The 22408-nt window shown below is 39.1% G+C and overlaps 10 protein-coding genes across 10 annotated transcripts; 6 read left to right on the forward strand and 4 right to left on the reverse strand.

Annotated features, from left to right (window-relative positions):
- Positions 1-8: 8 nt before the first annotated feature.
- On the reverse strand, positions 9-707 carry SEI1 (seipin; the record flags this gene model as incomplete). The annotated part of the gene is made up of 1 exon (XM_451667.1): positions 9-707. The coding sequence occupies one exon, from the start codon at positions 705-707 to the stop codon at positions 9-11; it is 699 nt and encodes a 232-aa protein (XP_451667.1).
- A 535-nt stretch (positions 708-1242) lies between these two features.
- SFP1 (zinc-coordinating transcription factor SFP1) lies at positions 1243-3288 on the reverse strand (the record flags this gene model as incomplete). The annotated part of the gene is made up of 1 exon (XM_451668.1): positions 1243-3288. The coding sequence occupies one exon, from the start codon at positions 3286-3288 to the stop codon at positions 1243-1245; it is 2046 nt and encodes a 681-aa protein (XP_451668.1).
- A 1166-nt stretch (positions 3289-4454) lies between these two features.
- Positions 4455-6452, forward strand: DUS3 (tRNA dihydrouridine synthase DUS3; the record flags this gene model as incomplete). The annotated part of the gene is made up of 1 exon (XM_451669.1): positions 4455-6452. The coding sequence occupies one exon, from the start codon at positions 4455-4457 to the stop codon at positions 6450-6452; it is 1998 nt and encodes a 665-aa protein (XP_451669.1).
- A 156-nt stretch (positions 6453-6608) lies between these two features.
- Positions 6609-7343, reverse strand: YET3 (Yet3p; the record flags this gene model as incomplete). Its single annotated transcript, XM_451670.1, has 1 exon — positions 6609-7343. The coding sequence occupies one exon, from the start codon at positions 7341-7343 to the stop codon at positions 6609-6611; it is 735 nt and encodes a 244-aa protein (XP_451670.1).
- Positions 7344-8447: 1104 nt separating this feature from the next.
- BDF1 (chromatin-binding protein BDF1) lies at positions 8448-10433 on the forward strand (the record flags this gene model as incomplete). Its single annotated transcript, XM_451671.1, has 1 exon — positions 8448-10433. One exon carries the CDS (start codon positions 8448-8450, stop codon positions 10431-10433), a length of 1986 nt encoding a protein of 661 aa, XP_451671.1.
- An 857-nt stretch (positions 10434-11290) lies between these two features.
- Positions 11291-12673, forward strand: KLLA0_B03135g (glycosyltransferase family 8 protein; the record flags this gene model as incomplete). Its single annotated transcript, XM_451672.1, has 1 exon — positions 11291-12673. One exon carries the CDS (start codon positions 11291-11293, stop codon positions 12671-12673), a length of 1383 nt encoding a protein of 460 aa, XP_451672.1.
- A 948-nt stretch (positions 12674-13621) lies between these two features.
- On the forward strand, positions 13622-14608 carry KLLA0_B03157g (nucleotide sugar transporter family protein; the record flags this gene model as incomplete). Its single annotated transcript, XM_451673.1, has 1 exon — positions 13622-14608. One exon carries the CDS (start codon positions 13622-13624, stop codon positions 14606-14608), a length of 987 nt encoding a protein of 328 aa, XP_451673.1.
- A 535-nt stretch (positions 14609-15143) lies between these two features.
- SKI2 (SKI complex RNA helicase subunit SKI2) lies at positions 15144-18149 on the forward strand (the record flags this gene model as incomplete). The annotated part of the gene is made up of 1 exon (XM_451674.1): positions 15144-18149. One exon carries the CDS (start codon positions 15144-15146, stop codon positions 18147-18149), a length of 3006 nt encoding a protein of 1001 aa, XP_451674.1.
- Positions 18150-19024: 875 nt separating this feature from the next.
- KLLA0_B03212g (uncharacterized protein) lies at positions 19025-19627 on the reverse strand (the record flags this gene model as incomplete). Its single annotated transcript, XM_451676.1, has 1 exon — positions 19025-19627. The coding sequence occupies one exon, from the start codon at positions 19625-19627 to the stop codon at positions 19025-19027; it is 603 nt and encodes a 200-aa protein (XP_451676.1).
- Positions 19628-19863: 236 nt separating this feature from the next.
- On the forward strand, positions 19864-22278 carry AFG2 (AAA family ATPase AFG2; the record flags this gene model as incomplete). The annotated part of the gene is made up of 1 exon (XM_451677.1): positions 19864-22278. The coding sequence occupies one exon, from the start codon at positions 19864-19866 to the stop codon at positions 22276-22278; it is 2415 nt and encodes an 804-aa protein (XP_451677.1).
- Between the last annotated feature and the right edge of the window lie 130 nt (positions 22279-22408).

Raw genomic sequence — 22408 nt, forward strand, 5'->3', positions numbered from 1 at the left:
TGTCTGTTTTATGCCATTACAATATAGCTGAAGACACCAGTAAAAGATAATAGGAAGCAACTAGAAATCAAACTAGCAAATAATAAAGTGCCCAATAGATGACAAGTTCTTCTCCAGCTTAGTAAAAACTTTCGGAATCCGGTATATTTCACTGAAAATTGGACATTGATGTAACTTAAAAGGTAGTCCTCAGTATAGTCCTTTAAATCTATCCTGATCCTCTTGTTATCAGGATTTACAGGAAATCCAAACTTAAAGTCATTGATGACATCTTTCTTGACAGTTTTTGACACTGAATCGAACCCATTGAATCTTGAAGAGAGAAAATTCAAGTTATCAAAACATACAAGAGGTAACTTTCTGGGATTGTCATCTATTGATAAAGTCACGGCCTCAATTGGTCGGTGAGAAGTACAATAAATCCCCAAATTTAAGGTAACATCTAAAGGTATGTCTGATCGTATTTCATTCTCTTTAGTTGATGTAACATTGGCAATGACCCGCAAATCAAATGGAACTGTCCAAGAATTAGCCATGTTGCTCAAAGGTATAACATGCATTCTGTTGTTTGGAATCAACCTATTGATAAAATCTATCCATAAAAGATTCGATAATGGTAAAATGAAGATAATCTCAATGCATATAAGTATAAGCAAATAAGAAAACCATCTTGCTGCCTGAAGTGGAATGGATACGTTTATCTTCATTAATTTATAGCTTGCTATCGGGGAGTGACGCTTTTCAACTTCTTTGTTTTGCAACGGCAGCTGTTCACTTCATGCTTACATATATTCTTTACCTTAAAATACTAGCGAAAGCTTTAAATATAATCTTGATTTTTCCAACGCTCCAGAATCCTATTTAGTATACAAAACGACAGATAAATATATAGAGGTATGAAGTCCACTGAGTTTTAACGGACTGCAGCTTATAACGATAGAATACAACAGAAAGTAAGGAATACCTTTTGATGATGTATACTTGTATGTAATAAGACGGAATAAAACAAAATGAAAATGAAAATGAAGATGAAGGGGATTTACAACGGCCTTTAAATCAAAGGATCATATTATTCAAAAAAGGAAGCAACCTAAGAAAATCGAACGGAGAAACAAAAAACATGAAGACGAGAACAATTATCTGGTTACACATGCTGACAGAATTAGATAAGAGGCCATAAAGCACAAACATAGGCATTGGAATGACACATAATTAGAAAGAAACAATGCCGATGCTCTTCGATCAATGTGTGCTATGCCCTCTATGATATTTAAGACCATTCAAATTCTTATATCTCTTTCCACAGACTTCACAGCGGTAAGGTTTGTCATTTTCCATACCCATTCCATCAGGATAAGGTTCATTAGATTCTGGATCTATTATGCTGAAAGTGCCATCTGGGTTTTCATGTAATTTTTGGTTCTGATGACCATGCAGTTTGTGATACTTCAAACCATTTTGATTCTTGTACGTCTTGTCACATCCTATCACTGGACATTTGAACGGTTTATGCTCCTCGTGATCCATCACGTAAAGTCTTCTAGCTGGATCATCAATGTAACCCTGTTGTTTTCTACTGGACAAAACGTTATCTTCATCATCATGATCATCTTCATCATCTTCATCTTCATCGACAACTTCATCGTCATCATCATCATCTTCACCAATAACTACCCCGGATTCATGATCTCCAAGCAAACCTGAGTCACTATCCTGCCTTCCAATACCCTTCATTTTCATGTGGGAATTAGTCAACTTCTTGGATTTTTTTGAGAGTCCTAGTTGATTAGTATTTGTTAGCGGGACGTTGTGCGAAAGAGGATCAATCGAACCAAAGCCCATGACCCCTCCAAGAGAACTATCGTTTAATCCAGAAATAACCCCCGCTTCCATGTAATCAAGATCCAAACCAGATCCCAAAGGTAAAGACCGCTTGCTAGCTGGCTGGACCATTGTTTGATGAGATTTCGTAGAGTATGAGTTGAAATTAGAAACATTTCTAGATGATGATGGCTGGGAATGTTTCGATTGTAGAAACACTTCATTTGTCGAAACTGCATCCACGAAACCCCCATTCAAATGCAGTTGATTAGTGGAAGCGGATGATTGGCCAGACTGAGACAAAGAAGTCAGGTTTGAACTGGATGACGAGGTATTAATCTGTGAGCCCCGCGGTACTTTGCTTTGAGATTGACCAGATCCAGTTAAACCACTTCCCGATTGAAGTAGACGGTGATCAGACTTTCTTGGGTGCTGAGACCCGTTTATAGTGTTGTTATTGTTGCCGTTATTGTTATTGTTATCATTAATGTTATTGGTATTATTATTACTTTGATGTTGCTGCTGCATCCGTTGCTGCGATAATATAGCCTTCCGCTGCTGATAATTTACACCGTTAGAAGACAGATGTTCCTGTTGCATGGCATGATTATGATGGTCTGGTCCACTTCTCAGTTGGCCATGCATGTTATTTGACGCTAGCGAACCACTGGCGTGCTGATTTAGATGAGAATGCAAATGCGAATTAGAATGGCTGGAATTTGCGTTTGACATGGCTGCAGAGCTGGTGTTATTAGATTGAGAATGATGGTTACCGTTATTTGAAGAGGCATGAGCAGCTGATTGCAGATTGAAGTTCATATTGACTCCGACCATATTTGGGTTCATAGGGTGATGAACATGGCCATGGTTGTTATGGTGAGAGGGGAGACCGTTGCTATGGCTTCCTGGAGAAGTGGCAATATGAGCTTCTTCATAATGCCTTAAGAGGTCGTGCAAACTAGGAAGCAGTTGGCCACAGCAGCTATAATCCTTGCAGTATTGTTTCTCAAGATTGGGCAAATAAGCACCTGATGAACCAGGAGGAGAGGCAAATTTTGTAAGGTCCAAGGGGCTCTTACCACCACCAACATTCCCATTACCATGTTTTCCCAAGAAGTCATTCGAATTTTGTACGTTGATCGGATATGCTCTACCATGGCCGCTGCTGTTCCCATTAACGTTGATGTGGCCATTTATAGAAAGAGATCCATGATCCTTTCCGTACGACTGAGCATGGATCATAACTTCATCTCGTAGCCACGAACTGATCGTAAGCGACCCCCATGAAACACCACCTATTCCCTGAGAATGAGCAATAGAGTCTCTTCTTAACTTAGCCATCTGATGCGTATTCCCATTAGAACCCGCACTTCCACTGTTATCCACCATACTCTCACTAATAAATATCCCTGGTCCTGAACCAGTAGTATTACTGGCCGGAGCAGTTGTTGTAGCAGTCGTTTCCATCTCGCTGTTCCGTACAAGGAAAAAGAGAGTAAAATTAAAACTAGACTACGTAGCCTTCAGGAAAAAAAAAGAGAATAGTATAAAAAACCTTTAAGAAAGATTCCACACAGTTGCGTTACCAATCCTTATCCTATTTCTCCCAGCTTTATACTACAGATGAGCCGATGAAACTTCTATATTATACCGAATTCTCTCACCGTATCTTGAAATCTAAATTCAACTTTCTGACCGAGAAAATGAAATATTATAACAGACCTGTCCTGTCCCCAGAATGATCGTCTGTGTTCCGACCCGATAGCGTTCTCTGCCGTGCCTAGCTGGATAAATCAAACGCCTGAGACCGTATAATATCCGACCGAACTTATCGACTTCTTTCCTGATCCTACTTGTCTCAAGATTTCATATCAAATCATCACCATACATTATTCTCTATATTCCACTTTCACATATATATATCACAATATCACAATATCAAACCCAATTACATATATCCGCAGTGTTCAATTATAGTTTTGAACGACTTTTGGAATCCGTGCAGCGGGTTCTTCTATTGAAGTCAGCTGCTGGGGTCAGAAACAGGCGTAGCAGTACTGGTCTTATTCCTTTTTCGGAGAGGGGGCAGGCATAGAGAAGAGGAAGGGGAACGGACTGTTGTACGTACAAAGTGATATAAAATCACTCTGCACGGACAGTGTTGAGATAAATTCCGAGTTTCTGGCCTCCTGTCTTGACCCTTTTTCCCATGCTACGGTTTCTAGGGGGGAAAATTAGATCCTTTCTTTGGTAGTGGGAGCAAGGAAAGACAGGACAGAGGCCTTAGGCCAGTCCCTGTTTACCCGGACTTTATTGAGGCCAACAATGACGATTCACGTGACGGGCGACGCGTCACGTGAATCGTCATTGTTTGCTATGAATGCTTTTTTCAATGTGTCAAAAGAGATTCATGCCAGTAGCGATCGAATTTATACAGTTTATGTAATTCCCATCGCATCACTGGTGAGCTGTTTCCATCATTCTACGTGAAAATTGACAAAAAAAAAAGCGATGAAATTTATGCACAATATTTACAGGCCTATCTCATCGACAAGATGAGATGAATCGATAGAGATAAGTAATTCAAAGCATCCACTTCGCTAGTGCAATCAATAACCCCTGGTATACCTGATATGGATCCAAGTCAACCACAGGTCAAGAGACCAGCTAGTTCAGATGAACAGCCGTCGGCTAAGAAAACGGATACTGCCACTTCCAAAGGTATCGCTCATTTGAAACCAGAATTTATCTTGTTCAATGATCAAAATGGTAGTTCCAGGCCTATGGCAGGCGAGTATAACGACGAAGAAGAGTCCACGTCTTCTCGTCTTGAATCTCAACCGGCAAATCAAATAAAGGGTAAGAAACAAAACAGTAAGAAGAAAAGAGGTCAAAACAAGAACCGTGATAACAGACAAGTGAGAGAACAGCACGCTCTTTGTTCGAAATTTGTCACTAACGTCGATGCTACCTGTTCTTTTGATACTAAGTGTAGGTACGTGCATGATGTGAGAGAGTACTTGTCTAAGAAAGCCCCTGAGATTAAAACCGAGTTTTTCCCCATATGTCCAGTTTGGCAATCTTTGGGACATTGTCCCATGGGTTACAAATGTTGTTTCCTTTCCTCGCATTGTAATATGGAGACTCTGGAATTAAAAGATCTGTACGAGGTGGATGAGAGGAAAAAGCTTTATGAGGCTAACCATGAGATCAATCACATAGACGGTGAAAGGAAGTATGATCTAATTAAGAGAAGATTCTCATTCACGAAGAGCGATTATATATTAGAGATTATTGATGCCATGCAACAAGAGAATAGAGATTTAATGAACACTTCAAAGGGTTCTGAAACAACTACAGATGCTAATGCTGGTGAAGACGCTAATGATGAAAAGGTCTCATTTCAAGCAACTGAAAAACAAAACCAACTAACGGAGAAAAGAGAAAGACAACGTGAACTGTATTTGAAATATCACGATACCAGGTTTTTCGCACAGGAGAAGAGAAAGCTAGATTTGCATCATAAGAAGATCGTCTCTCCCTTGACTACCGTCGGTAACTTGCCTTACCGTCGTCTAATGCGGAAATTAGGAGCAGACGTGACTTATTCTGAAATGGCTTTGGCTGTTCCCTTGATTCAAGGTACAAATTCAGAATGGGCACTACCGAAGGCCCATTGCTCAGAGTTTCCTGGGTTTGGTGTTCAAATTGCATGTTCAAAAACTTGGCAAGCTGCAAAGGCTGCAGAAGCACTTGCTGCTAACGTCACTGGAGTTAGCGAAATAAATCTAAACAGTGGTTGCCCGATTGATCTTTTATACAGACAAGGTAGCGGAAGCGCATTACTAGATAATCCTGCCAGAATGATCCGTTGTTTGAATGGTATGAACTATGTTTCGAACGACATACCTGTCACCGTGAAGATCCGTACTGGTACTAGAGAAGGCCATCCAATTGCATTATCTATCACTAAGAGATTAGTGCTTGAAACGGACGTTGCAGCTATCACTTTGCATGGTAGAACCAGACAACAAAGATACACTAAATCTGCCGATTGGGACTATGTCGGAGAGGTAGCTAATGCGGTAAGGACATACGAAGCAGAAAGACAAGAGAACAAGAATCTAAGAGATGGCCAGAAGATTCAATTTGTTGGTAACGGTGATTGTAACAACTGGGAAGATTGGTACAAACATCTTGAAAATAAAAACATGGATAGTGTGATGGTTGCTCGTGGTGCACTAATTAAGCCATGGATCTTCGAAGAAGTCGATGCCCAGCAATACATGGATAAAAGTTCTAAGGAAAGATTGGAAATTTTGAAAGACTATTGTAAATTTGCAATGGATCATTGGGGTACTGACCAGTATGGTATCTCTCAATGTCGTAGATTCTTCTGTGAATTTATGTCATTCTTCCACAGATATGTTCCAATGGGTATTTGTGAAAGATACCCCGTTCTACTAAACGAAAGACCACCAAATTGGAAAGGCCGTGATGATCTAGAAACATTGTTAGGCTCCACTGACTCTAACGACTGGCTCAAATTATCCGAAATGTTCTTTGGTAAAGTGAACGATGAATTCGTTTTCACTCCAAAACATAAAAGTAATTCATTTGCAACTAACTAAGAACGTGAAATATTCGTCAGAACGTGCGGCGTCTATCCTGAAAGTTTGGTCTTCAACGTTCATTGAATCATAGACATGTAAATATTTTTCGCTTACTTATATATATATATACATATAGACGTAAGGTCATAAAAGGTCATATCCCATTCCCTGGTTTTACTCCATCTCTTTCTGTAAAGCAGAGGCCTGCTCCTTCAATCTTGTAATTTCCTCATCTACAGATTCAATTTCTTTTTCTAATGCCTTTTGTTGAGGAGCCAGTTTATCTTCCTCCGATTTCAAGATCAAATGATAATCCTCTTTTAGCTCGAATAACTCCCAGACAAGGTTAACGGTACGGCTCAATACAAATGTTAAGAACAAAGTAATGCCCGTTAAGTACATGTTCCTCTGCCAGAAGAACTTTCTTGATAAAATCTCCATTCTTCCTTGAGGATGAGTACCTGTACCTACTTCCTTTAGCTTATCCAATTCGCCCTCTACGCTGTAGACTTTATTTATAGAATCAACGAAAAGTAATAGAATGAATGCTAGTAAGCATTTGATTGTTATCTGAACCGTAGGAGAAAAGAAAGGTTTCGAAAGGGCAGAGATGACAGGTTTCTTAAACTTCGAGGGAAGTGGAAGACCTAACAAAGTCAATGTAATCAATTCCACGACTAAGATAGCAAATACTAGGCTATGATATAGCGACATTTCCAAATATCCTATAGTACGCGTGTTAATTTTGCAAGCCAAGCTGAGTCTTATGAAAATACTGTTAGCGTTGGGACTGAAAAGAGATGATTTAATTCCTGTCAGAGTTGTGTGATTGAAATACGAAGGGAACTGATGGCTGGACATTAAGGTAAAAATATATAATGTACAACAGACATTTTGGCAAAATGACATCAAAGCTTGCTTTCAACACAATAAGTTACCCGACAACGGAAGCAACCCTCCAAAATTTTGCGGTTTTGGCGTCCACAAAACAGGAATCTCCCCCAATCTTGATGAAGATTTTTGATTAACTAATCATATTGTGGTTCACGGGCGTTATTCGAGTCACTAACTTTTCCCTTTACTAATGCGCACACATAGAGTATCAGAATAACTTCGTCGAACGTGACTATACACCCATACATCACTATACTATCTGGCTGTATTTCTTCCCTGTGTTTGGTTGTAAACAGCTCTACATGGATTTTTTTTTTGTAACGCAACTACGAGATAAAAAAAAATGACCAAGCAAAAAGGATTAGCACCTCCTTCTAATACTCTTATTGCAAGGGGGAAAGAACAGTAAGCAGGAAATCACGAGAATGAACTAAACTGTAACTCCCTATTTCTTTGCCTGAAGCTGATCTGTTGCATCACGGAAAAGTAATGGATCTTCAATTACTCATTTACACCAGTTGCGCCTAGTACCACCACTATCAAGAGGACCCGTTCCGTTCTACTGTGAATATGACGATCATAACTGCTATCGTTAAAAACGATGTCAAGTTTCCGAAGCATTTTCTTACCCGCACTCTCATGTAACGCCTCCCAAAATTATTATGCTGGGTTTTTGCGTTTTTGTATGCGCTGTCATGTTTATGAGTTTTTTTCTTGCATCCGTCCTCCAGCGTCCTCTATCGCACTCTGAATTTCTTGTAATATTTTTTTCGTCTTCACTTTCCATTTTTCATTTTTTTAAAATTTTCGTCAGTATATAAACACGAGGGCTGGTCCTGAAAAAAAGTTTTGGGCCTTTTTCGTCAATGGCTCTTGTTTGTTACCCTTTTGGGACATCCTCCCATTATTTCACAGCGTTAGAAGAATATTTCGCTGTTCTGTTTGGGTTTTTCTCTGGCGACTTTTGCTTTTTTTTTATTTCTCGGTTTTTAGATATACCGCAGTAACCAACTGACTTAACTGACTGATTGACTGGGCTGGCTGACCAGGTGACACGAAGTATCCACGTGACTTTTAAAGTTTTCAGAAAGCAAATACTTGAAATACGTAATAAAAGCAATGCAGATGGCTGAGACACGTGACCTTAAGGAAGCGCATGAAACAGGTATTTTTGATACAAAACCGGTTGATGCGAAGAGTGAGGGACAGGCTCAACCGGAGGCCGAATCTGACGGTGCCAGTAATGGTGGTGCGGCTGTTGTGGCAACACCAGCTGCTACTCCTGTGGAAGGTGAGGCAGATGAATCTATAGATCCAGCTGCCTCTGCCACTGAACAGGAGCAGGAGCAGAAACATGAGCTTAAAGATGAATCGGCTGCCGCTGATACTCCCAAATCTGATATGGTTCCAGCTCCAGCTCCTCCACAGGAGCCGGATATGAACAACCTACCGCAAAACCCGTTACCTCCACATCAAAAGAAACATGCAGTGACTGCTGTGAAAGCGGTAAAACGGTTAAAGGACGCTAAGCCCTTCCATAAACCTGTAGATCCCGTCGCATTGAATATCCCATTATATTTCAACTACATCCCTCGTCCAATGGACCTTTCTACAATTGAAAGGAAATTGAATCTTGACGCTTATGAGACCCCAGAACAAGTCACAGATGATTTCAACTTGATGGTGAGTAACTGTATCAAGTTTAACGGTGATAAAGCTGTGATTTCACAAATGGCTAGGAACATTCAGGCATCTTTCGAAAAGCATATGCTAAATATGCCAGCTAAAGATGCACCTCCTCAGCAACCTAAACGTACCAAGACTCATCCCGACCAACCTGTCGTTATCAGAAGGGCTCCTTCTAACTCTGGAAGGCCTAAGCGTGAAATTCATCCTCCAAAGACAAAAGATATTTATCCTTACGAGAGTAATAAACCTAAATCAAAGAAGCATCAAATGGAAATGAAGTTCTGTCAACAAGTGTTAAAAGAACTACTCTCGAAGAAATACTCATCGTTCAACTATCCATTCTTGGAACCCGTTGATCCAGTGGCTTTGAATTGTCCTACATATTTTGATTTCGTGAAGGAACCTATGGATCTTGGTACCGTTCAAAAGAAGTTGAATAATTGGGAATATCAAACCTCTGAAGAATTTGAACATGACGTCAGATTGGTCTTCAAGAATTGTTATGCTTTCAACCCAGAAGGTACCATCGTTAACATGATGGGCCATCGTCTTGAAGATGTATTCAATTCTAAGTGGGCTGATAGACCTGTGATCCCTGAAGAAGAAAGTGCTGATGAAGGTGGAGAATCCGAAGATGGATACGAGTCTGATGAGCCTTCTGAAGAGGAACAAATAGATGAAACTCAAATTACTAACCCTGCTATACAGTACCTTGAACAACAGTTGGAAAGAATGAAAATAGAATTACAACAGTTGAAAAAACAGGAACTTGACAGAATCAGAAAAGAGAGACGTGCGGCTAGAGCAAGCATGAAACCAAAAAGGAAAGGTAAAGGTACCAAGAGAAAGGCAACTGCCAATAGTAAATCCATGGGTAAAAGACGTAAGAAGAACTCGCTGAAGGTTGTTGTCACTTATGATATGAAACGTACCATTAGTGAAAGGATCGGTGATTTACCAGAAGGTAAACTCGAGAAGGCCGTCGATATCATACGGAAATCAATGCCTGAAATTGGTGCTGACGATGAAGTTGAATTGGATATTGAACAACTCGACGAAACCACCATCTTGACGTTGTACAATACCTTCTTCCGTAAATATGATACTTCCAACAATGGCTATGCAGGATCAGATGATGCCATTTTGTCTGTACCATCGGAAACAGATCTAAGACACAATTCTTTGTCACCAAACTCTTCAAAATCAAAGGGGAAGCGTCGGAGAAGTAAGGCTTTAAGCGAAGAAGAACAAAACAATCAGATTGAACAAATTAAGAATAAGCTAGCTTCTTTCAACGCCAACTCTCCGATGAGTCCAAATACTTTGAACGCTCTCGCTCACCAACACCATCAACATCAACATAATGACAACTCGTCATCTGATGATGATATGAGTAGCGAAAGTGAAGAAGAGTAAACAACAACAACAGCGACGACAACAACAATAACAAAACGATGATGATGATGATGATGATGATGATAATACCCACTTGTAACCATTTCTCCCCCCAAAACAAAACCTTAATTCAGTCACTTATTTGATGTTCGAAGGAATTGAAAAAAATCACCCAAGAAAAAAAATTTGTAACACTAGCATAAAATATACATACCACCTACAACTCAAAAGAATCAACCTCCCCTCATTCTTTAGTTATATTGAAACAAAAAAACATACCTTTATCATGAAATAGGCGTAAGAGGTTTTCATCCCTAACTATATTATTATATTGATTCATCTTTTAGTAGGTGGAAAGCTAGATGACATCGGACAGTATCAAATACTGCCAAGTCCCAAACTGAACGCTCTTTTTCCACCATATAGATTATGTTCTGAAAACAAACATTGTTATTTAAATTTGGAAGGAGATAATAGGCTATTAAATAAACTGGCCACAGCTTTTAATTTAAAACGTAACAGCTTTCTAAAAAGCCAACAACTTCTGTATTCAAGCTGCCTTTGTGAATTGTCTTCCTTTCAGGATCTAGTTTGTCCTCTGCATTTCTCATTTCACAGAGTTCATCCCAGATTTGACCGTACGGACATTTTTTTTTTCTTTAGCTCTGGAAATATATATAAAATAAGAAAGACACGTAGAAAAAAATGCACGTTCTTTATGAAGACCTTCACATTAAGCAATTGGAAAATAAATAGCTTGAAATACAAGATACACTGAACAGGAACTAGAAAGATTTATACCAGTGGACGGGAGGAATATCCATAATAGATACACACTTACACAGGCCAGCCATTAGTTTTCATTCTTCTTATTGACGATGGCTTTTGGATCTAGAAGGAAAATCAAGGCCATTTTGGTCGCTGCTTCTGCTATGGTCTTTATTTCTCTACTTGGAACGTTTGGATCCGACTCTGTTTACGAGAAGATCAAGACCTTTGATGTTAGCTGGGGTTCGAATGTGTCCGGTGGGTTGTCATCCATGCTGCAAAAGAAGAAGACTGTTTTATATGATCCAGAGAACATCAAACAAATTCCGTACAGTACCATCCAAAAACTTTACGATCACGAATTGGAAAGCGTGACGAACATCGACTGGAGCCAGTATGCGTACGTGAATTATGTCGCAGACAAGAACTACGTGTGTAGTTCCATGATTCATTTCAACAGGTTACATGAAAGTGGGACCCAGGCCAAGTTGGTCATGCTTGTAGCGAAGGAATTGACCGAGTTACCAGAAGACGATTCAGTTACCAGAATGTTGGCCCAATTCAAGGAAATCTCAGATAATTGTATTGTGAAACCCGTTGAGAACATTGTCTTGAGTCAAGGTTCCGCTCAATGGATGACCAGTATGACCAAATTACGTGTTTTTGGTATGGTTGAATACAAGAGAATTGTGTACTTTGACAGTGACTCCATTATTACGAGAAACATGGACGAGTTATTCTTCTTACCTGATTACATCCAATTTGCTGCTCCTGCTACCTATTGGTTCCTAAATGATAACGATTTACCACAGCTAATCGAGGATAATAAGCAAATCGCTTTGGCCAACAATCAAACCGCAGAATTGACTGAGATTGAAGACATCTTACAACAGAAGATCGACGACTCCGAGGATATTTACAACTTCTTGCCAAACTTACCAAAGAGATTGTACCCCAAGTCCGACAACGCAAGAATCGATTCTACAGACAACACATATTTCAAGTACGCGGCCACGTTGATGGTGATCAAACCGGAACAAGAGATGTTTGAACGTCTTGAACAAGAGGTCTTACCTAAATATTTGAACACTACAAACAAATACGACATGGATCTTATCAATATCGAATTCTACGATTTCAACGGTACTGCAGAGGCACAAAAGAAATTGTACGATCAATCCCCACAAAGTTTCAAACCCTCGATGCTGGTGCTCCCATTCAACCAATACACTCTCTTGACAAAAACTATCAGAGAAAAGAACAGAGTGAAATTACTCAGTAACGATATGCTTGGTTACGAGACGAAAAAACCTACAGATTTCAGAGACGCTTCTTATTACCACTTCAGTGATTCTCCAATCGGGAAACCATGGAAATACAAAGGTCTAGAAGACATCCCATGCAACCCAGGTGATTCTGAAGAGATCTGTAACGCCTGGCACTCTATTTTCTCAAACTTCTGGGACGGAAGAGCTAAATATTGTGTTGCTTGAACAAACCCAAAAAAACAAAAAAATGAACAAACTAAAACTACACCTAAATAAACCGTGCGTAAAAGGTAGTACCATATTACTAGAAAAGATCACAAGTGTATCACACATGTGCATCTCATATTACATCTTTTATCCAATCCATTCTCTCTATCCCGTCTGTTCCTGTCAGATTCTTTTTCCATAAAAAGAAGAAGACCCCGAATCTCACCGGTACAATGCAAAACTGCTGAAAAAAAAAGAAAGTTCACTGGATACGGGAACAGTGCCAGTAGGCTTCACCACATGGACAAAACAATTGACGATAAAATAAGCAGGTGAGCTTCTTTTTCAAGTCACGATCCCTCTATGTCTCAGAAACAATATATACAAGCTAAACCCTTTTGAACCAGTTCTCTCTTCATAGTTATGTTCACATAAATTGCGGGAACAAGACTCCGCTGGCTGTCAGGTACCCGTTGTAACGTTTTCGTCCGCCCAATTATTAGCACAACATTGGCAAAAAGAAAAACTGCTCGTTTTCTCTACAGGTAAATTACAATTTTTTTCAGTAATTTTCGCTGAAAAATTTAAAGGGCAGGAAAAAAAGACGATCTCGACTTTGCATAGATGCAAGAACTGTGGTCAAAACTTGAAATAGTAATTTTGCTGTGCGTGAACTAATAAATATATATATATATATATATTTGTGTATTTTGTATATGTAATTGTGCACGTCTTGGCTATTGGATATAAGATTTTCGCGGGTTGATGACATAGAGCGTGTACTACTGTAATAGTTGTATATTCAAAAGCTGCTGCGTGGAGACAGACTAAAATAGATAAAAAGCACACATTTTGACTTCGGTACCGTCAACTTAGTGGGACAGTCTTTTATATTTGGTGTAAGCTCATTTCTGGTACTATTCGAAACAGAACAGTGTTTTCTGTATTACCGTCCAATCGTTTGTCATGAGTTTTGTATTGATTTTGTCGTTAGTGTTCGGAGGATGTTGTTCCAATGTGATTAGTTTCGAGCACATGGTGCAAGGCAGCAATATAAATTTGGGAAATATTGTTACATTCACTCAATTCGTGTCTGTGACGCTAATTCAGTTGCCCAATGCTTTGGACTTCTCTCACTTTCCGTTTAGGTTGCGACCTAGACACATTCCTCTTAAGATCCATATGTTAGCTGTGTTTTTGTTCTTTACCAGTTCAGTCGCCAATAACAGTGTGTTTAAATTTGACATTTCCGTTCCGATTCATATTATCATTAGATGTTCAGGTACCACTTTGACGATGATAATAGGTTGGGCTGTTTGTAATAAGAGGTACTCCAAACTTCAGGTGCAATCTGCCATCATTATGACGCTTGGTGCGATTGTCGCATCATTATACCGTGACAAAGAATTTTCAATGGACAGTTTAAAGTTGAATACGGATTCAGTGGGTATGACCCAAAAATCTATGTTTGGTATCTTTGTTGTGCTAGTGGCCACTGCCTTGATGTCATTGTTGTCGTTGCTCAACGAATGGACGTATAACAAGTGCGGGAAACATTGGAAAGAAACTTTGTTCTATTCGCATTTCTTGGCTCTACCGTTGTTTATGTTGGGGTACACAAGGCTCAGAGACGAATTCAGAGACCTCTTAATTTCCTCAGACTCAATGGATATTCCTATTGTTAAATTACCAATTGCTACGAAACTTTTCATGCTAATAGCTAATAACGTGACCCAGTTCATTTGTATCAAAGGTGTTAACATGCTAGCTAGTAACACGGATGCTTTGACACTTTCTGTCGTGCTTCTAGTGCGTAAATTTGTTAGTCTTTTACTCAGTGTCTACATCTACAAGAACGTCCTATCCGTGACTGCATACCTAGGGACCATCACCGTGTTCCTGGGAGCTGGTTTGTATTCATATGGTTCGGTCAAAACTGCACTGCCTCGCTGAAACAATCCACGTCTGTATGATACTCGTTTCAGAATTTTTTTGATTTTCTGCCGGATATGGTTTCTCATCTTTACAATCGCATTCTTAATTATACCAGAACGTAATTCAATGATCCCAGTGACTCGTAACTCTTATATGTCAATTTAAGCTTTAATTTATCATACACAAATTGAAACAGAGCTTTTGTACCGGCAGAAGTATTAACAATAAAATCTATTCAATGATATAGCTACCGACAACAAACTAAATTCCAACCACTAGTCATCGGTGGGCTTATTCAATTTGAATTACTTTCAAAACTTTATCTTCCATAGATTATTTCCCTTCTTTGTATCATAGATATCAGAAAATTAAAGCTTCGCAATGCATTTCAAACATATTTTTATATAGTATATCTTCAAATGGGTATAATACATCAAAATAAGTAAACCCCCTGGACTAACTTCTGCCTATAGTCGTACAAAACTGGTACTGGTAACTTTAAGAATACGACATATACAGTTATTGAAGCGTCAAGGGAAGAAGCTCATTCACAATGGCCGTCGAAATAAACTCTTTAGACGATCTTTTCGAATCCTTGAATAAACTAGACGTTTCCGACGTAAAAGAATTCCATGACAGACCTACCAAAGCTACTGTTGAATCGAACGAAATAGAAATTGATGAGATCTCGAAACGTTTCCTCAATTTATCCAATGTTTTAGATTGGAATTTGTTAGACCTTTTACAATCTATGCCGGACATGAATACATCAAATGAAATAAAACCAAATGCAGTGAAAAATAATAACACAGTATATTCAAGTTTTCTCCATTGCCCAGATCCAGTATCTAGAACATCATATCATTTCCACAGATTGGGAATTGACGGTAAGATAACCAGTTATGAGGAAAAAGTGAACATTGAAGATGTTGTTAATGCAAATTCGGCAAACTCTCTATCCTTGACAAGAAAAATCAACCATCAAGGTGATTTAATCCGTGGTACTACAAACCAATTACCATTTACACCAGGTGGTTTAGGACAGGATGTTGTGGAAACTACTTCTGAATCTCTGCAAATAAATGCAGAATCCGCAGGCAAACTACTACCAAGGGATAAATTTGGATTGTTTAATGTTCCCCCAGGATTGGAAAGGGGTATAGTCCCAAGAGTGGAAGCAGGCAGCAATGACGATGAAAAACAATTCGAAGAAATTGACAAACTTTCCAACCTTAACAATAGCCAAGAGAACAAAAAGGAGGTGGAAAAATTACGTGAACTTGAATATCAAAAAATGGCATCAACTGCTGTTGTTGATGAAGCTTTGGGAAGTTCTGAAATTGACAAGTTGTTGCCTGTAGATTTAAACTTTGCGAGGCATATCAGAACTTTCAATAACACTGCCGAAAAGGTTGAATGGGCTCATATGGTTGATTTAAATAGTAATATGGATAATTTCAATGAATTGGTTCCAAACCCAGCAAGAACATGGCCATTTGAATTAGATACGTTTCAAAAGGAAGCAGTTTACCATTTAGAACAGGGCGACTCTGTATTTGTTGCTGCCCATACATCAGCAGGTAAGACTGTTGTTGCCGAATACGCTATCGCAATGTCTAAAAGAAATATGACTAAAACTATCTACACTTCACCTATCAAAGCCTTATCGAACCAAAAGTTCAGAGATTTTAAAGAAGATTTTGACGACGTCGATGTAGGTTTAATAACAGGGGATGTACAAATCAACCCAGAAGCAGACTGCTTGATTATGACCACCGAAATCTTAAGATCAATGTTATATCGAGGAGCAGATCTAATCAGAGACGTGGAATTTGTTATCTTTGATGAAGTTCATTACGTGAATGATCAAACGCGTGGTGTGGTTTGGGAAGAAGTCATTATCATGCTTCCTCAACATGTTAAATTCATTCTACTATCGGCTACTGTTCCGAATACTTTCGAATTTGCAAATTGGGTGGGTAGAACCAAACAAAAGAACATCTATGTCATATCCACCCCTAAACGACCTGTCCCACTAGAAATAAATATATGGGCAAAAAAGAAAGTAATACCAGTGATAAACGATAAAAGAGAGTTCTTACCCCAAAACTTCAGAGAACACAAGGAACTACTTACTGCCTCTTCAATCGGGTCTTCCAAAAACTCACCTAAAAACGGCAAACCTTCTGGAAATCAAAAAACAATTACAAAAGGGTCTAAAGGAGTTGGTGCCAAGGGATCTAATATGTCCACTTTCTATAAATATGACGGTGCTTCAAAAACTACTTGGTATGACCTACTTAAGAATTTGAGGGCGAATGACTTGCTTCCTGCTGTGGTCTTCGTTTTCAGTAAGAAGCGTTGTGAGGAATATGCTGATTCTATAGAAGCAGCCGATCTTTTAACGGCTAAAGAGAGATCAGCTATTCATATATTCATTGAAAAATCCATCTCTAGATTAAGAAAGGATGACAGAGAACTCCCACAAATAACGAAAATTAGATCACTTTTATCTCGAGGGATTGCTGTCCACCATGGTGGCCTTTTGCCCATAGTTAAAGAACTAATAGAAATTTTATTTGCTAAAGGTTTCGTGAAACTCTTGTTCGCAACAGAAACTTTCGCAATGGGCCTAAACTTACCAACAAGGACTGTTGTATTTAGCGAAATACAAAAGCATGATGGAGAAAAGAAGCGGTACCTCCTCCCGGGTGAATTCACCCAAATGGCTGGTAGAGCAGGACGTAGAGGTAAAGATAAAACAGGTACTGTCATAGTTATGTCCTATTCTAGACCGATCGATGAGGCCTCATTTAAAGATGTGAGTTTAGGCGTTCCAACACGCTTACAATCGCAGTTCAGGTTGACCTACAACATGATTTTAAATCTATTAAGGATTGAGGCATTAAGAGTTGAAGAAATGATCAAGTTTTCTTTCAGTGAAAACAGCAAAGAAACATTGAAGCCTGAGCAAGAGAAGGAGATTAAAGAATTACAGAGTAAAGTGGATTCAATAGATATCAGCGAGTTTTCGGAGGAGACTGTCAAAGAATATGAATCAGTTCATAATTTGTTGACAGGATATCGTCAAGCTTGCGTAGACATTATATCTGAGATAGATGAAAGCAGGGAATTAGGAAAGAGACTATCCCGTGGACGCTTCATTTTCTATAGAAAGAATGATGGAAATCCTGTCTTAGGTTTAGTGACGAGAATCGATCCACCGAACGGTGTTTGTACTGTTCTGAGATTGACAAAACCTATGCTACTTCACAATGAAAAGATCAATCGCTTACCTGTATTGTCATTCTTCGTGCAATACTCCCATTTACATTTGTCTACGTTTGGCAACACTCGTAAAATGCTTGACCTTGAAATAGAAGAGATTCCAATTTTCGATATAGAGATCATCTCCAAATTTGCATTCGCAGAATTCAATAATAAGCTCTCAAACGCTGACAAAAATGAACTTGAGACTTTGATAGTTGAATTCATATGTTATGTTTCCAGGACCGTCAGAAAGCTAATGAGGTCAGTATTGCTGCAAACCCTTCTTTAAAAGTTCAGCAATCCATTTTACAACGTCTGAAAATTGTCAAAGAGCTAAACAGCCTCAGCGTTCTCAAAGATACTAAGTTCGCAGACAAGTATGATGTCTTCCACGAACGTTTCGAGCTACAAAGCCAGATCAAAAACATATATCACATGATGTCTGAACAAAACTTAAATCTATTGCCTGATTATGAATCACGTTTGAGCGTTTTGAAAGAAACGGGATTTATCGATTATAATAACAATGTTCTGCTAAAGGGAAGAGTAGCCTGCGAGATTAACACGGGCTACGAGCTCGTACTAACGGAATTGATTTTAGATAATTTCTTGGGTGACTTTGAGCCCGAGGAAATTGTCGCTCTTTTGTCAGCATTTGTGTACGAAGGTCGTACCAAAGACGAAGAACCACCTGCGATTACTCCAAGACTAGCTAAAGGTAAGGAAAAGATTAGAGAGATTTATGCCAAAGTGCAAGAAGTTTCAGAAAGATATCAAATTCCGGCTACACAAGAAGAAGCTGAATTTCTAGAAAAAAAGAGATTCGCATTGTTAAATGTGATCTATGAATGGGCCAGAGGTTTATCTTTCAAGGAAATTATGGAAATGAGCGTAGAAGCTGAAGGTACTATTGTCAGAGTTATATCAAGATTGGACGAAGTCTGTCGTGAAGTCAGAAATGCTGCAGTAATTATTGGTAATTCAGTCTTACACCAGAAAATGACCCAGGCGCAAGAATTGATTAAGCGTGACATCGTTTTTGCTGCAAGTTTGTACTTATGAAAGAGAATGCGCGTTCATAACGTTTTCTTAATGCAGACATTGATATTTATTGTTAAATAGTTTATGTCAATAAAATTAATGTGGACCACTACAATCCAGATTTTATAACCCAAACAAGTTTCTTAATGTTGGTTTCGTTACCTCATTTTGAATAAACTCTCGTACGATGGCTTCGTTATTATAATGTGCCAAACATGCAATCACAATATTCAATACTTTCAAATCTTGTTGAAAGAGTATTTTCTTTGACAATCGATTTTCTGGAATCGGTATACGTGCAATGCTTTGAAGATTATTCAACTCAAAAAACTTCTGCGTTATTTTCCCCAGTTGATGGTCCATCATTAGAGATTTTCGAAGTCCCGTGAAATGGTTCAAATTCCTTGTATTGAAAAGATTCTTTGCTGCTAGAAATTCCGATTTCAAAAGCTGTCGACCTTCCTCATTCATCTGTCGCAGACCAACTTCTTTATTTACACCCACACTTACCTTAAGTGGTTTTGTCACATATAAACACTTAATTAATTGGTCAATAGACGGTACCTTCATATCATCGTATTTATTCGTGTGTAAAGCCTGCAATATACGCTTTATTCTTTTATAATCTTGAACCCGATTTCTTTGTGGAAGTCCAGTCAGGTTTGTAACTGATTTATACAACGATCTCATACATGATAAAGTAGCTACTGCTGGCCGCCTAATCATCGCTCACAGTGTCTTGCAACTGCTGTTTTTGAATTGGACTTCCCTTATAACTTGTGAATGCATCTGCGTATTCAAATTCTACATTTCGAACTTTTTCAATATTGAAAGGAAAAAGTTCGAAGCTCATCTCATCTCATCGCAGTTCTCATCTTATTCATTTAAAGAGACATTACCTGAAGCAAATAAACAATAGAAGGATAGGTACGGGCCCTTTAAGATCCATTCAAAGAGGAAGCATGGCTACTAAAAGTAACTCTTCTAACAGTAAGAAGAAAACTGGTGTATCTTCTGGTGCATCTGAGGAAACAAAGACCAAGTTCAAACTACCACAACAATTCATTGTACGTCCAATTGACAACAATGCCGATAATGGTCAAGGGGTCATAGAGATTAATGCAGAGGTAATGAAATATCTTGAATTGAAGAATGATAACTTTTGTATGATTTCAAGGGAGGGAGAAAAAGGTATCGTAGGTATTAGTAGGGCCCTCAAGGACGATTCCTCACAAACCAATGTCATCAAAGTAGGCAAGGCTTTGCGTAGTGTTGGTAACTTACTACTGGGAGAAAGGGTAGAATTAAAAAAGGTATCAAAGCAACCGGAATATTTGAAAAGTGTTTCGGTGGGAACCGTGCAGCACCTGCAGATCTCTCCAGTACCTTTAAGCTTTGTGACGGAAATCGAGAACAGGTTCAATCAATCTGGGATTTTGATGCCCGGAATGATCTTTCGTTCTTTACAGTTGGATGAGAAGACTCTCGTTGATTTGATAATCTTTGACGTCAACCAATCATTAGAAGAGTTGCCTGATACCTATGAAGCAGTCTTGCCAAACGTTCCACGTACCAGTGATAATTCTTTAATTTCCCCAGATTCGGTTAATAAGAGTTTCTCTAAATTGAGTTTGTCAGAACACGCTCAAGATATCGACAATAATTATTTATCCAGTCCAGGTTTGTTTAAGATGAAGGCTACAAATGTTTTTGTCACTGCTGAAAGTGAACCGTCATCGAAATATGGGTTACCTCACCCAGTTTTATATAATGCTGTAGGTGGCCTTAAAAAGGAAACCTCCATTTTGAAGAGCACTGTAGAGTTTCCCTTACATCAACCTCAGTTATTTACAGATTTTGGTATCAATCCCCCTCGAGGGATACTTTTACATGGCCCTCCAGGTACCGGTAAGACCATGTTACTTAGATGCGTGGCAAATGAAACCGATGCTCACATATTGACAATTAGTGGGCCATCGATAGTTTCAAAGTACTTGGGTGAGACGGAAGCCGCCTTAAGAGACATCTTCAACGAAGCGAAAAGATATCAACCATCTATCATCTTTATTGATGAGATTGATTCCTTAGCTCCAAATAGAGCTAACGATGATTCTGGAGAAGTAGAAAGTAGAGTAGTAGCCACCCTTTTAACGCTAATGGATGGAATGGATGGCTCGGGAAGGCTTGCTGTCGTAGCGGCTACAAATAGACCTAATTCAATAGATCCTGCTCTAAGAAGACCAGGAAGGTTCGATCAAGAGATTGAAATCAGCATTCCAGATGTAGAAGCCAGACATGACATCCTCAGGAAACAGTTCAGCAGGATGTCAAAACAAAGGCAACTTCTTTCACCAGAGGATATCTCGAATATTGCGTCCAAGACACATGGTTATGTCGGAGCGGATTTGATTGCGTTATGTCGAGAGTCAGTAATGAAAACGATTCAAAGAGGACTAAATGAAAACATAGAAAGAGATGATTTAAAGGTAGGAATTAACGACGTTCTCGAAGCCATGGCAGATATCAGACCAAGTGCAATGAGAGAGATTTTCCTTGAAACCCCAAAGGTGTATTGGGACGATATTGGAGGCCAAGAGGAATTGAAACAAAAGATGAAGGAAATGATCCAATTGCCATTGGAGGCAGCAGAAACTTTTGCAAAACTTGGTGTTAGTGCTCCCAAAGGTGTCCTTTTATATGGTCCTCCTGGATGCTCTAAGACCTTAACAGCGAAAGCGCTAGCTACTGAATCTGGCATTAACTTCTTGGCTGTCAAGGGCCCTGAGATCTTTAACAAGTACGTCGGTGAATCAGAAAGAGCCATAAGGGAAATATTCAGGAAGGCAAGAGCTGCCTCGCCGTCGATCATCTTCTTTGATGAAATTGACGCCTTATCTCCAGATAGAGATTCCGGGAGCGGTACTTCTGCGGCAAATCACGTTCTAACATCTTTACTTAATGAAATTGACGGTGTAGAAGAACTCAAAGGGGTCATAATCGTTGCAGCAACAAACAGACCTGATGAAATTGATCCTGCACTATTACGTCCAGGAAGATTAGACAGACATATATACGTGGGTCCACCTTCTTACGATGCAAGATTACAGATTTTGCAAAAATGTACCAAGAAATTTAACATAGACACAGCAATAGTTGATTTGAAAGCTCTTGCAGAATGTACAGATGGTTGTTCCGGTGCAGAAGTAGTTCTTTTGTGCCAGGAAGCCGGTCTAGCTGCTATCATGGAAGACACAACTACTGACAAAGTTGAACAGCGACATTTTACAAAAGCCTTAGCAGGAATTTCAAGAGGTATCACTCCTGAAATGCTAGAGTATTATTCAGCTTTTGCAGCAAGAAGTGGAATATCAAAATAAGCTTTGCGCCCTCAGACACCAATGGCTCTTCCATGAATTGCAACGTCTTGTGTGTATTGCCAGAAGCGTAATGAATAGACATATCCGGGTAACTTTTTTCTCTAAGCAGTTCTTCCACTCATTATAATTA

The sequence above is a fragment of the Kluyveromyces lactis genome (assembly GCF_000002515.2).
Source record: "Kluyveromyces lactis strain NRRL Y-1140 chromosome B complete sequence".
Classification (NCBI taxonomy): Eukaryota; Fungi; Ascomycota; class Saccharomycetes; order Saccharomycetales; family Saccharomycetaceae; genus Kluyveromyces; species Kluyveromyces lactis.